At 43.0% G+C, this 15,089-nt stretch overlaps 1 protein-coding gene across 1 annotated transcript in view; it reads left to right on the forward strand.

Annotated features, from left to right (window-relative positions):
- The window catches only part of LOC139640899 (ADP-ribose glycohydrolase MACROD2-like), a 121,825-nt gene that overhangs the window by 75,728 nt on the left and 31,008 nt on the right, over nucleotides 1-15,089 (forward strand). Inside the window, exon 4 of the mRNA XM_071515090.1 lies at nucleotides 12,797-12,875. Within this exon, the coding sequence (XP_071371191.1) occupies nucleotides 12,797-12,875 (79 nt within the window). The remainder of the gene's footprint in view (nucleotides 1-12,796; nucleotides 12,876-15,089) is intronic.

Raw genomic sequence — 15,089 nt, forward strand, 5'->3', positions numbered from 1 at the left:
CATGTTCCCTATCGTTTGGTACTGACACTTTCTCATTAAGCTGGGTGTACGGAGTATGTCAAGTTTAGACGGTTGAAGATTCATTTTTGAGTTGAGCTTATCATAAATATGCCAATACCACGCTACGTGGCCAAAAACAACATCCATGTCGATTACGCTGAATTCTTTATCTCCGTTTGTGTTTTTTCTCTCTCTATTGGCTGGGCTGACCCACTTTGGGGAGAGTTGGCAGTGAAGAGAGAGTGAGAGTGTCCACCTGGACCTGGTTAGAGGTGTGGATAAGACAGGCTTACTGGGGGCCGGTCTGTCCCCGCACACCGCCCTGTCGCGTTTCATCGGCCCCCGTCCCCTCCTCCTCTTTACAGCTCGGATGCTGTTTTAAGTGGCCGTTTGCCAGGTGAAGACGAATTACATTTAATTATTTCGCCGCTGATGTATCAACTGGATGTTACTTATGGATCTCGGGGTATTAAGTTAGCCCGTGGTTTCCTCTTGACGGAGCAGGGAGGATTTCCATAAGTCTGAGCAGGCCGGGTCTCCGCCACATGACAGAGTGGGTGCTCTCCCTCTTTACTCCCCAGTCCCATGCGATACCACTGCATGCCTAGCGACTCTTCTTCCGCTGATCTAATTAGTCCCTCGACACGTCTTTAACGGTGTGTATTCATCAAGAACATTAATTAGTACCTAGACTGCATATATTACTTTGAATATAGTGGATGTCCTTGTTTATTAAAGTATTAACAACAGGGGGGAAAATACTCTCTCTTATCCCCTGACATTAGTCACTTAGTGAGCCTCCTCATTCATCACACCCTTTCCGCAGTGTATTTTTTTCTTCTTCTTATCCTTGTTTGTCTTTTTCTAAGTGCACATATAAAATGATGTTATATTAGCATTATTAATTACAGCGGGGCTCTGTGCCCGATGTTACACCGCTGTCGCATTAAGGAAGTGTCACCCGTCTCCTGCGGTTAGTCACCAGGGGACCAGGCTGAGAGATAACTAGCCCTTGGACTGGTACTGGGTTCCAGTCAGGTTTCAAGAAGCTTACAGAGACGGCCTGGAAAACAGTGCTAGAAATGGGGAGGTCATTGATTTCCTAAGCGACAGCCAGACCGAAACAGATTCTGTATTGATTGGAGAGTTCCTTGGGATAGCCGTAGAGGGCTGAAGGAGAGCTAGTGGGCTGGGAAACACTAGTCTATGGAGCTGCGCTGTATGGCCGTCCATCATGCATGACATAGACTACCTCAGCACCTTGGGCTAATGTGTTGCCGCATTGAAATACAGCATCCCCTGCTCTACAGCTCCTTTCCTAGCAATAAAAAAGGCACCTCTCTACAATTCATGTAGATGAAACTTTTTGGAAAGGCCATATTGTCTCTTAGGCATTCAGGAACTATTAAAACTCCAAACTCTTCTGCTTTTTATTGCACTCAACACTTGTCCTATAATATTGACTAATATTGTCGGCTCCTCTCTCTCTGAGCACATTTCTGCAACAGCTCAAATCTCAGTTTATTTCTGTAATATTAGCCCACAGATATCCCACCCAAGTCATTTGATACGGTGGCTGAGAGAAAAAAAATATTTCAATGTTTTTATTTGATCTGCCAACAAGCAAAATGGTTTGATTCACATACAAGGGTCGAGTACAGTGCTGCCTTCCACTAAGCATGCTAATTAGGCCCACTTTAGCAATTTATTGTTGCTCCGGGGGATCTTTTGAATGTTTTTCGGTTGTGGATTGGTCTTTGAAAAGCGCACTGCTGCCTATTTAGAAATACTAGACCCTTATGAGAACTCTGATCAGCCAGACTGAATTGTGTCTCCAGCGTGAATGGCCTAAGAGGCCCTTCTAGGGATTCTTCTCTGTTTTTAAGTGGCCTGAGCTTTAGTTCAGTAGCATGTGGCTCTACCCTGGGGTGTAGCATGGCAAACATGCATGAGGACGCTGACACTAATATAGATATATTACAGTCGCTCTGAAGGAAGCCATGCAAAACAGGGAGACTGGGGAGAATTACTTTCTCCTCCTACCCCCACTGCACTGATATGACTGCGCTATAGCTGATGACACAATTTGTGTTCATTTGGTTTCTTCCTGGATTTATTCTTAGGTTCTCTCTAAGAGGCTTTCTTTACGCTGAGCCTTGCGTATAACTCATCTGTATCTGAGTTTGTGTGGTCCAGTAGGATGCCGTTTGTTCCCCTTTGTACCATCAAATCCAACAATAGCTCTGTGATTTAGATGCTCCTCTTGTGCAAGTACTTAAAAATTTGGCTTGACAGCACCCTGGTCTTCTCCCAACATATACCAAAACTGCTGTCAAAAGTAATCACAGTTGGGCTTGGTTTATTGGAATTTTTCCTCCTCCCTCTGCACACTGTGATCCAGATTCAGATGAGAATCCTCCCTCTGCCTTTGGCCACATTTGCAGCAAAGTATAAATACGTTGCATCTCCAACCCACATCCTATAGCAACTATGTAAAGGCAAATAAGTTTCCACATGTGGATCCAACCACAAAAACATCAAACAGGTGGCAGGTGGCTCGGAAAGTAGCATACTTGTCATAGATGGATTGTCAAGATACTCACAGCCACAGATGGGGAACAAGCAAGAAACAATTGTAAAGGATGTAAATATTATGAGAGGAAGTGACATGCAGCAATCTGTGTTTTGCTTAAGGAAAGAGAAATCCGATTTGAATGTGTATACTGGCGATGCAATTTATTGTCAGATGTAAATGTAATCCAGCTAAATCATATGTTGACAGAATCCAGGTGCGAGACACAGCCCAGCTGTAAAGGCAACCGTTGTGTTGTGTTAAAATCAGCAGGCAGCCTTTGAGTGACTGAGATGCGCTTAGACACTGCCATCCAGTTAGACACTTTGTTTGTACGGTATGTTTCTCTAATTTGGCCATCTTCACCAATCAAAATAAGAGAAGACATGGCTGACACTCATTTGCAAAACCCTACTTGATTAACCTGCTATAAACCTTATGTGCCACTTACTTGTACAATACCCAATCTGTCTCCCATCTCTGGAGCGAACACCTCCAGGCACACCTCCTTTCAGTTTGCTGCTGCCAGTTACTGGAATGGGCTGCAGTTGAAACCAAAAACAGGCAATTTTATCTTAATCACTGCTTTCAAGGACTCTGTCATGGGCACTCTGAAAAATGCAGTTGCTTCCTAAACTAGTAACCACATTAATCCAGTGTCCAATGGCTTTTTTTGTTCTTTTGTTTTAGCTTATAAATGTATCTTAATTTTGCCTTTGTCTGTCTACCTGGGTTTTTGATTGTTGTTTTTTTGGACTGCCACAGTAACTGAGTGGGGCTGCTGCCATCTAACATGCATTGTTTTCTAACAAATGTTCTACTATGTTGTTCTTATTTATTAGTGATTTATGTATCTTATTATATTTCTCTGTGTTTTCTGTTCTTTTATGTTAATCCAAATCCCTTGGCCCCTCAAAAGGCATTTTGCCTTCTGCCAGGCTGTCATTGTAAATAAATTGCCCTCACACTCTCTGCAATTCACATTGAATGAGAGGTTATAAATTAGCTTGACACATCTCACAAAGTCCAGATCAGATCTTCATTCCACTCTGTAAGTTATGTCAAAAGGCACCTCTTTTTTAAGCACCGCTTCCCCGTTTGATGTCGCCCACACAGCCATATGGTATGGCTCTTAGGGTCAGTTTCTCTCTGTTTTTATTTCCAGCCATTACACCGATCCTGTGTTCTATTCAGCAGTGTGTAAATCTGTCATAACCTCACAGTGGCTATCATGGCCTTTATCAGGCAAAGAGGATCATTTAAGAGTATTCCACGTTTTTGTTGTAAAGCATGTTCATTGACCTTCCTATTTTCATTATATGGGGTATTTAATTTTCCTTTTCCTTAGAAAACATAATTGTGAGATGACTTTAAACCCTTGAAACGTAACTGCAGTTAGTATCATAGGATGATTCTGCCAACACCATGAGAGGATTCCGATTTTGAGTGCATGTGGGTGTGATGGGGACAGACAGGAAAAACTATTCTATGACTAAACTACGACTAAATGAAACCACGGATGCTATGATTGTGTTTCTGTCGAGATTGGAAAGGAAAGAGGACTTTAATGAACCTTTTCATCAAGGGCTCGGTGCCAACCATAATGCAGACAGTAGATGAGAAGAGCAAAGGAGAAAAGATTAATAATTCTGCCTGAACACTGTGTTGGCATCTCGCACGGGCTCTGTTATAAAAGTAACAAAGGGGTAATAGCTTCAGCTAGGGGAGAGCACATGTGAAACAGAGTACTTTCTAATGAGTGTTCCTCCTGACCCTGTGGCATTAAGCTCCACAGCAAAAAAAATAAAAAACAGCACATGTGGGTAAAACCTTAGAGAGCGGACAGAGTGATTAGCATTGCAGCGTAGGGAGGGGTAGTGCGGCCCACACAGTCTCTCACTCATCGGCATTATCATGTTCCATTACAGGCTGGGTTAGAAGGCTGGAGAGCATGGTTAATAAGGATGCACAGGACAAAGACAAGGGTGTGTGTGTGTGTGTGTGTGTGTGTGTGTGTGTGTGTGTGTGTGTGTGTGTGATTGTTGGACATGGTGCTGCTCTCCGGTGCCTCCTCTGTGCCTTTCCACTGCCCTGCCAATGGTATTCGGCTCCTGAGGTCTTTTCCCCCGCATGCATGGCAGTCGGATCTGGGCTTGTATGCAGTTCAGGCAATATTACCATGGGGAGCTGTGATTGGATTCCCATTCATCTGGCAGCTTTGTGTAATTCTCAGACTGGAGAGGACCCGGCTAGATCGCACCACATATTTCTGCCCAGGAAACCTTCCCAGAAGCAGTCAAGCTTAGATAGGGCAAACATACGACTGAAAGGAGCACACAGACTGAAACACGCACACAGAGACACGCATTGACCACTCCAAATCCTACATGCACTATGGGGAAACATCAAGAATGATTTATCTGAGAAATATAAAAGAGACGGTTGGATTTAGTTTCTTTTTTTTTCCTTAGTGCACATCAGTGGATTTCATTTGTCTGAGACGGTGTTTTCCCTACAGTTTCTCTTGTTCGACCCAAAAGGCTTTGCCCTTGTTGTGTGGAAACCATTTCTATCTGACAGGGAATGCACGTTGTGTAATGGCTTCATCAACAGCAGCTGGGCATAACAGGTTCCCTTTCGAGGATCTCTATACCTGGCTGCACACACTAACCCTCCTCTGAGAAGGCTGAGCGGGCTCTTATTGGCCGGCTCCCAGAGACTGAGCAGGTATTGACTAAATAAAAACAGGAAAAATGAAAGTATTAGCGGATGTGACAACCAATCGGGGTAACCCCCTCTCGGCCAAAGAGAGAAGATGAGCGGACGCAGAGCCTGACACACCCGCACCAAGCACCAATCCCTCAACTTGACGTTTAATATTGTCTATCGGTGGTCAATATGGGGATAGGGAGAAAAGGGCAAAGGTGTCAGAAACCAGTCATCCCTTTAAGGTAACTCAACAGGAGGGGAGGAGCTCACACAGAGGATGATTACAACATGGAGAAGTCATCCTGCGAGCATATGGCACACACCACATCTGCTTTGATTCGAATATACTGTGAAGATAGATGATGAATTTAGGTTCAAGAACAAGAAGAAGGCCTAGATCTTGCCTACAGATATCTTGTACATCTAGTTATCGCAGGAGCCCTCCCTCCACCATCACACACCATCACACACATACTCCCACCTCATCAGCAGAGGTTGTTATAGGCCACTGGCTGTCCAGAGGTCAGTTCATTACCAATGCAGCAATGGATCATGGATACAGACTTCATATTAGCCCTTCCCTCTTCATTCCCCTCTGACCTCTGCCACAGCTGCGCTACCTCTCATCTTTATAATTCCTTTTGAAAATAGCCCAAACCTCCTTCACTTACACTATTCCCCATAGACCGAACAGAAGTCTTCCATCATTATAATTATTTGACCATATATATTAATTGACAAATTTGTCAGCGGAGGTTATTGCGCCCTTGGTCACATGCCAAAAAGCCGCCGCATTATTGGGAATCTCAAATCTCTAGTGGCTTTGCGAGTGGCGGTGCCGGCATCTCCCATGAGGATCCCAAGACTCTCCAGGACTCTTACAAGTCCTCTTGCTGGTGAAGAGAGATTTTCATTACTGTCAGTGGCAATGAACTGCTAAACACTTAGTCGCAGTCAGATGAAGTCAGTTGTTATAGTTGTTACAGTTCCTGTGGGAGGTTATTGACATTTCTCTGCACTCTGTTGGGGCAAAGCTCAGCGCGGGAAAACAGCTGCCTTGGAGTATCTGCAGCCGCTGTGCTTGATTTTCTTAGTAGATAAATTTACCAGAGAAATTTAAATCAATAAAGTCTATACGCTTATTCACAATGCCGCAAAATGAAAATAATATAGAATAAAATGTCAGGGATAGAATTTATGTGCTGAAATTTGTCTGTCTTTTTTTTTTTTTTAACCAGATAGCACAGTTCTTCAGCTGCTGGCAGTGGGAGCAGGCAGGAACTGCTCAAAGCATGTGAAAGTCAAATGCTGTCTCTTTCTGTTTGAAAGAACAATTTCTGAAAATGTGAGCTAAAATGCTAGATGCCTCAAGCACGCTGTACTCCATCTTTGTCTACAGTGTCGCGCAGCAATAAAGCCTGAATAACTACAGTAGGAACAATTTGTTCGGCTCTAATGTGCAAAAATACACGGAGGCACACGCAACGTTTATGGAATTAACATACAAATTGCTGATGTATTATCTTTTGGAATTTTCCAAATCTAGCAGAACAGAGTTCTCCTCTCAAAATATTCCATATGTATGGCACTGGAAGCAGTATGATGATGTTTTACAGTGATGAATTAACCAGGCAGCACACCATTCAGAATGGTATCACTTCTGTTTAGTCACACTGTGCTGAGCACTCGCTGCATAATTGTGTACATAAGCCATCTTCTGATTAGCATATTAAGCCGACTCCATTGACTGTCCGATTGCCCTTACCATGATATAGTGGCCATTTAATGTCGACCAGCTTTGAAAAGTAGAGAATTTGGGCTCAGCACTTTATTCCGAGCTTCAGTGGTGACCACTTCTCAAAGCCCAGTGTCAGGCTTCTCCTTTGATGTATGGATGGAGGCGTTTTGTTCAAAGGCTAACCTTTCTGGCCACTTCTTTGAAATGTTAATTCAGTAGCTAACTGTAGGTGGAGCTGCAGCTCTCTCAGTAGATAAGGTCAATCAAAGTGTCCGGCGCCGGTCCCTGTCCGCTGCTGTCAGCCCTGCCACCGCCATTGCTCTGCACCTCCAGTAAAAGGCAGTGGACAGGAGAGGTGTCATGGTTAGGACATGGACTGGATAGTTGCGCTGTCACAGTCATTAAGGATCTCAGGATACTTGAATACCGTATGCAAGTGTCATCAGTGTGTTTACACAGCTCTGGTTATGGACGCCTGTTAGACCCGTGCTGAATTTTCCAAGCTTGCTGCTGACTTTGTGTCCTAGTGGTGAGGGGGACGCAGGTGCGTGTAATTACATCAGTAATAAAGCCTGGATATGGTCCACCTGCCTCCCAGTGAACCCACTGCCCAATCCAACGCTGCTGACAACAAAGGAGATGAGCGCTGACTGATTATGGCTTTGATGATGCACCTAGAAGGCCTTGCTTTTTGAGTAGATATTTCTGGCTCAGGAATTATTCACTGGAATTATTCAATCTGTCTCAAACAATCACATGTACTAACAGTGTGTAGGCATGATATATAGTATATACAAACACTTTTTGTGTATGTGTGTGTTGTGTGTATGTGTGTGTGTGTGTGTGTGTGAGAGAGAGAGAGAGAGAGAGAGAGAGAGATTATATGATTCATACAGATCATTATCTTTAGCCACTGTGATGGATTGGCGACCTGTCCAGGGCGTTTCCCTTACTTCCACCCAATGCATGCTGGGATAGGCTCCCTGTGACCCTGAATAGGAAGAAGAGAGCAAAGCAAATGAATGACTGAATGAATGAATTATCTTTAGCCAGTGTTTACATCATGGATCAGTCTCCCTACTGTTGCTGTTGTCCATCTGGATGTAACCATTCAGGACTCTACACCATTCCCTGCCTCAGTAACTAGGCGGCACAGGACACACATAGACACAGATCTCCCTTGGGTGGGGTCTCCAGCTGGAGCAGACATGCTAGGGCAACCTGTCCCTATTATTGTTTGTGACAGATTCAAGAAGGAAATGCGAGTAGCAAAAGTGCGTGCGTTGCGCCTGCACGTCAGATTCTGCTGGCAGTGCCCCCAATGTAATTATGGGCATGGGTGGCCAGCCATGACAGCTCATCTGTTAGCCAGCCAGTAGGAGTCTGGGGCACCTGGTGAGCCCTCCGCCAGCATGATGAGCCACAGATACACACAAATTAAAAACCACACTTTTCATAAAACGATGTGAGAAAAGAACCCTTTCATACTGTTTCATGCTGCTCCTTTATGTTGTGGCACAAGTGCCTTACATCTGCGGCCTGCCTGCCACAAACGAGAGAGCTAGCTGCTCCCAAATCATGTTTCTTCGCATCTCAAGTGACATGCAAATGAGTTACAGAGGCGTAGGTAGTCAGGTTGAACCCCCAGCATTATCATTTTAATTAGTTTCAGTCTTATCATATCTTCAGAACTCATTTATAAGTAAGAGGCATTGGTTTTGAATCGATTAGGCTAGATGAATAAAGTGTTCTGCAGAGGATTTTAATGAAATGATTGCAATGAGATCTGTAACCTGCCTCACCAAACATTATCCAGAATTGCATTAATGTTGACAATAATGTCTGCACTAGAAATTAATGCCTTTACAATGTAATATAAAATACTGTACCTACATCATTGCACATAGGGGCACAATTGCTCACATAAACACATTCATACTGTACTGGGTATAACTACAGTCTTGCTTTGTTGGCCACTGTGCAGCTCAGCTGGCAGAAGTTTTTCACATTTCTTAATTATTCCTACTCAGATTTGAACTCCTACTCAGAACAATGTTGAGGGCTCATTAATGATAATGTAATTAATTGGAGTATTGTCACAAGGCCTTGGTGGTTTATACTTACTTATCTTACTTTATACTTACCCACTTAAAAACATTCCTTTAACATATGTCTTCTGAAGATGTCATCTGTCTTACTGTATAGATATTATCACTGAGTACCCAATCTACTCTTATCTAAAGAAAACATCAAGGTAGCTTTCATTTATTTGGATACTAGTAAGATCACAGAGGAAGCCTTAATTGATCATATCTGGTCTCAAAATAAACAGCAGATAGTGCTCACAACACAAGTGCTTTCAATTCCCTGGTGCACAGCTTACAGTTAACAATACCATTTTCTTCAATCAGTTCAAAGTAATGTGAATATTTCCAAGTTCTGAAATAATTGTTGTGTCCACTCACAGCTACTGCATAGTCTGCTTTTAATAACGCCATGTAGCGCAATACTTTTTTTTCCTTTCCTAATTTGCGCAAACTAAAAATGTAACCATCTGAAAAGAAAACAAAAGTAACAAAATGCAAGTTTGAGAAAGTAATCAATAACTGATTACATTCATTGATAATCACGTAAAGTTACTCTCTACCACAAAAAAGTAATCTGAGTACCCGTTTCCCCCCACTGATCATGAGGCTTTTCTAACATTGTATAAAAAAAAGTTAATGTTCCACATGCCAATAATACTGTTAAAAAAAAGTCTAATACCCTGGTTTGAGGAAGCCGACTGTTTTTGTTGGAAACCTTCTAGTCCAGAGCTTTTCCCTGAGGTGGCGGGTCTCCACCCAGCACGACTCGGAGAGCGACAGGCCGAGCCAGCTACACAGCCTCAGACCTTATTGTGCAGCACACGTTCCTGTCAAGATGACCATCCCTCCCATATGCAACCAGGGGACCCAATCATATTGCACTCACCCTTTGGCAACAGCCCACCAATCAGGGATGAGTAATGACCAGGCCGGCCTGCATGCAGTGATCCCAGCTTTCTAATTAGTCTTCCATTAACTTTCTCAACCTTGGCTTCTGCGGGGTGCACACTCAACACACATGCACACACACACACACACCTCACATAGCCTCAGACCAAGACATTGGGCCTCTTCACTAGAATCAAAATATAACATCAAGTATTTATTAGAATTTTGTACGCTGTAGTGTCTATTTAAATAATGCTCACTTTACATGCTCACATTAATTAGCCAGAATTGTATGGGGTTTTTTTTGTACCTTTCAGCTATACAAATCTTTCCATCTTCAAGAGAAACTTCTCTAGAAGTTTTGTATGTGTAACCAATCTTTTTTTTTAAATATTTGCACTTGCTACTTGACTAACACCTTTGGTTGGGGTGTTTTTAATAGGACCAAACACCTAACCAAACATCTATGACACCTAATCGAAAAGCAGGAGTGAAGCATAGTATTTTATCTTCATGGGTCTCACGAAAATGAAAAGTGTTTTGTATGGTATATATGATGAAAACCATATGGTGCAGGGGAGTGTACGGGAACATATGTTCTCCAACTGGTTTCAGTTCATGTGACAGTTAAGAAGAAGTGAGGCCATAGCTGTCCATGGTTTCCTCTTCTATCACCCTACAGTATGTGTGCATGCAGGAGATAAGCTTTCCCTGGTTGACTCTGTGACACCATTGTAGCAGGCACAGTCACAGTGACAACAGTTTTAAGTAGAAAGTGTTGAAATATGCTTTCACAAAGAAATAGTCACAGATCACCTTCTCAGTTGCATTAGATTTGGTTCATTTCACGCTGTTAAGAAGCCTCAGCCGATGATGTTTGGATACGGGCGGAATTTCAATGGTGTTTCTTGACTTGCATTTCTGGTTTGATTTGGCATCCTGGTCTTGCTGATATACATCAAAGGCCATATAATGTGTTTTTGATACATAGAAGAAAAAACTTGCACAGTCCTTATACAGCACTTAGACATATTGCAAGAGAAACATGAGAAGGGGAGGGAGGGAGGGAGAGTTGTCAGTCAGAGTAATATTTCTTCTGCCCTCCTTTTATATAAAACGCAGCATACGAGAAATAGAATCATTAAAAAAAATCAACATTAATGCTGCCTGTGGGTGTGTGTGTGTGTGTGGGGTGGGGGTGGGGGGGTTCGTGTGTGCGCACGCGAATGCCCATCTGTGTGTCTCCATGCAAGGCATGAATTTATGATTCATCCTGTTTCACAGTGGGCAGTCAGTTTTAGAATGGAGCTCCATAAAAGAGTAATGGAAATTCCTGGGGAGCTGCTGTCCTGTGGCCTTCTAGCACCCAGTGGTATGCACTATCTTGGCGTATTATCACTTCTCGCACAATCTGTTTGTCAGCGAGCCCATGACTTCAAAGGAGACTTAAAGCTTTCTTTCATTTTCTATCGGGGTGAGGGGTCGAGAGAGTGAGTCTACATCATATGAACAAAGCCCCCCCCAAGACATCTAGCAAAATAAAATGTTACCATCCTGGATTCAGCTCCTAACATTCACTCCAAAGCACGGATCATAAACTATTAATAGATATATGTCTGTATGAACACCAGAAGGGTGCCTCTTTGAATCAGATCCTTGTGTTGGGCAGGAGCTGGAATGGGGCTAAAGCTCGTGAGCTCCCTTTATTTCCCCGTAACACCACTATCACTACATGGAGGACGGTGGGGGGCTACCATTACGGCTGTTGTGTAAAATTGCCATTATTCAGTCAAGCGATTATCTGCTGCCATGGTGTGTAATGCATCTCTCTGACTCTGGCTGGTGCCTGCACACCCAAGGCTCCACCCACTTAGAGAAGGGTGAAAGAAGTGACCTCCTTCTCTGCAGTCTTTCAACAGCTCAGTGCTTTTTAGACAAGTTAACACAATATGGAAATTGAACATGGCTAATGGATAGTCATATAGCGATAAAAGTCATAAATAAACCAAAGAAATAACATTCATTCTGTTTCGTGAACACTGAGTGTATGATTTGTTGTTGAGCAAGTGGCATATTTATATATCATTTATATGTAGAATTATTTGGCCGATATGTTTGGAGGACTGAATGAAATCTGCAGAATGTGAGGCTCTCCAATTTTATCATCTTTTTGTGCATTAGGGCAGAAATCATTCAAGTATTCAGTTGACTAAGTAAGGGATTTATTTTTCAATCGTTCCAGAGGGTGAAAGGGAAAATGGATTATTGGATTTCAACTGAGCTAACAAATAGAAGTAAAACAACTCAAATATGCTGGAAGAAAATTAATATATTTGTAATTGCAGGTTAGCGTTTGAGCAGAAAAACTACAGTGATTACAAACTCTTTGTCCCATCTACTATACAATTAGAATTGAAGCTTGAAGCCAGTGAGCTCTGTGGTACTTACTATTCATCTTTAATGCTGCAATTTCATGTAGTTGCACTTTGTGTGATACTGAGGCATATTGCACTCCTCTAACCAAGGAGCCCATTCAGAACTGCTCATTCTGATGTAATGCATTGTAATATTCCCTAAAAGCTGTCTCAAAGGGTCTAGTTTGGGTGGTCTTGATTGGGTGAGTAACTAATTGGATTTCTGAACGGTAATTTGACTATGATTGTGTCCCGCTGGTGCCGACCACTATCGTCAGATCTTCACTTGTCCATTTAGCTTCTTTGTCATGTGTAATCCCCTACAGAGACCTTCCTGAAATGAGCATCCACAATAATGGTGTTCCCATCTCTCTCCCTCCCTGTGCAGGACACGCGGGTCATATTCTGTGTCTTCCTCGAGACCGATTTCACCATCTACAAGAAGAAAATGTCTCTACTCTTCCAAGGTACGTCTGTTTACTTTCATTTGATTGTCCTGAAGGAGCAGAACTTTTGCACACCTGTAGATCGACAGGTGCGTAGGAGAAGACCATGGGCCGACTGTAGTAGAACAAAGACACTCCCACACACTGTCTACTTCACTTGCAATTAGAAAAGATTTATTGGGATTTGATTTGATTGTCCTGCTCATGAAACCTTTGCGGGGGACCGTAAAATTACATTTCTTCTATTGCCTGTTGCTGTAATTGCTAATGAATTGATGTATGGAGGTACACTACCCGTCAAAAGTTTGGGCACATGCATTTTTCTTTATTTTTCAGTATTTTTCACATTTTAGAACAGTAAAGACATCAAAACTATGAAATAACAGAAATGGAATTATGCAGTGACCAAAAAAGTGCTAAACAAATCAAAACTATTTTATTTTAGATTCTTTACAGTCGCCAACCTTTGCCTTGATGGAAAGGCGAAGGCTTTGGAGAGAAATTCATACATAGGCATCAAATTCACTATTTATATTTGTCTAAGAAACACATTTCAAGATCAAAATGGCATTAAGATAATGAAAAACATAGTACATTCAATCAGATGTGTCCAAAACTTTGACTGGTAGTGTATAGTCTATGGTATGGTGAGTATGACCAGGACTGCTGTCCCTCTCTCTAAGGCCTCCTTTCTCAGTCTGTGTGGTATGTGGTTCATCGCCCACCATCTGTATTTAGGCAGGCAGCCTTGCTGATAGGTGGATAGGCAGGGAATCCAGCAGGCAGTGTAGATACCATGGTAGAAGCTCCATTTTTTTCTGTGTTGAGGAATTGTTTGGCAAAATCCTGCGGAACTACTGCAGGATGAATATCGGGCCTGTGTGTAGGGTGGCTTCTATATTGGTACCACTGCTGGGTGACAGGCTCAGCTGAGAAGACCATGTGTATCTAAGGGAACATGTGAAGCAAGATCTGTCTCATTTCCTAGAAGCAGTGTTATAAGGTTCTGTCATGCTTAGGTAACACCTTCAAATTTAAACAAATTCAAGGGACCAACACAATCATTTGGTAGATTAACAGTGGGAATTAATGCTGACATTTGGTAAAGCAAATGTCATGTTGTCTGTGAATTACCTGAATAGCAATTAAATGGTCAGACCACTTAATAAAATAGCTATCTTATATTTTACATTAATGTTGACATTTTGATGAGACTTTAATGTAATTTAACTTTAATTTAATTTTCTGTGTCAATCTACCCAACTCCTATACTAAGAATTATGGGATGCATGGCAACCATTAACTCCTCCTTGGTTACTGCTGCCAGATCCCATCCAGGAAATAAACAAACATCCATTATATTCTACTCCCACTCTCTTCTCTGTCTCGCTCTCTCTCAAATCCCTCCCCCTTTCACACCCTCATCTTTTTTCGGAGGCCAGGAGCAGTCACCAGCTCTGATGGGGGCTCCGCGGAGGATTGAACTGAAGAGCTGGGGAGCTGAAAGAGGCTGGCTGCCTTCACCAGCCTAGCATTATCTCCCATTTACCTCGCTTTTCCCTCCCCACCTCCCCAACGGAATACTGGCTCTCAGGCCTTCATCCCCCCGGCTCCCAAACGGAGAGTGTTTTTTTCCCCCTGTGCTCCCGTCATCTGTCCCGCTCCCCGCCCAGACTCTTCCCAGAAAGATTGCATTCTGGGGAGAGACTGTAATTATATTGCCTGCCCTCATGCACCCAGCACCCGTCTCATCATATTAGTGCTGTGAGATGAGATTCCGGGGCTGTTGTTCTCCAGTTATCGCTCTCGCCATTTACAAGTGCTATCAGTGGATAACTGCCCTGTATGTCTCCATGAGTGAGAACAGCGGAGAAGCACAACAACGGGCCTTGTGCCATAAAGGAAATCAGGAAAGTTTTGAGTGTTAATTATTAGAAGATAACTCCTCAGGAAACTATTGTTTACCAACAGGCAATGAGTTGCTAATGAGGGTTGCAAAGGTCAATATTATAAGGTGTGATTAAATGGGGGATCTTTCCAGAAGGCCACAGCAGCACACGGCACGCTGCCAAGCCAAGTGCATTTCCTCATCGCGCAGTCTTGCCTGTGATGTGCCCTTTGACCTCCGGGGTCAGGGCCACCTTTATCACTGTGTTGTGTGTGTATGTGTGGGCTGGAGAGGATATTAATTCCATTACTTGGCCCAGACTAAATGGCTAAATAGGTGTCACAGTC

This window comes from Centroberyx affinis, unplaced genomic scaffold (genome assembly GCF_046629955.1).
Source record: "Centroberyx affinis isolate AG114_WGS23_722 - 3 ecotype Tasmania unplaced genomic scaffold, CSIRO-AGI_Caff_v1 ptg000304l_1, whole genome shotgun sequence".
NCBI classification, from domain to species: Eukaryota; Metazoa; Chordata; class Actinopteri; order Beryciformes; family Berycidae; genus Centroberyx; species Centroberyx affinis.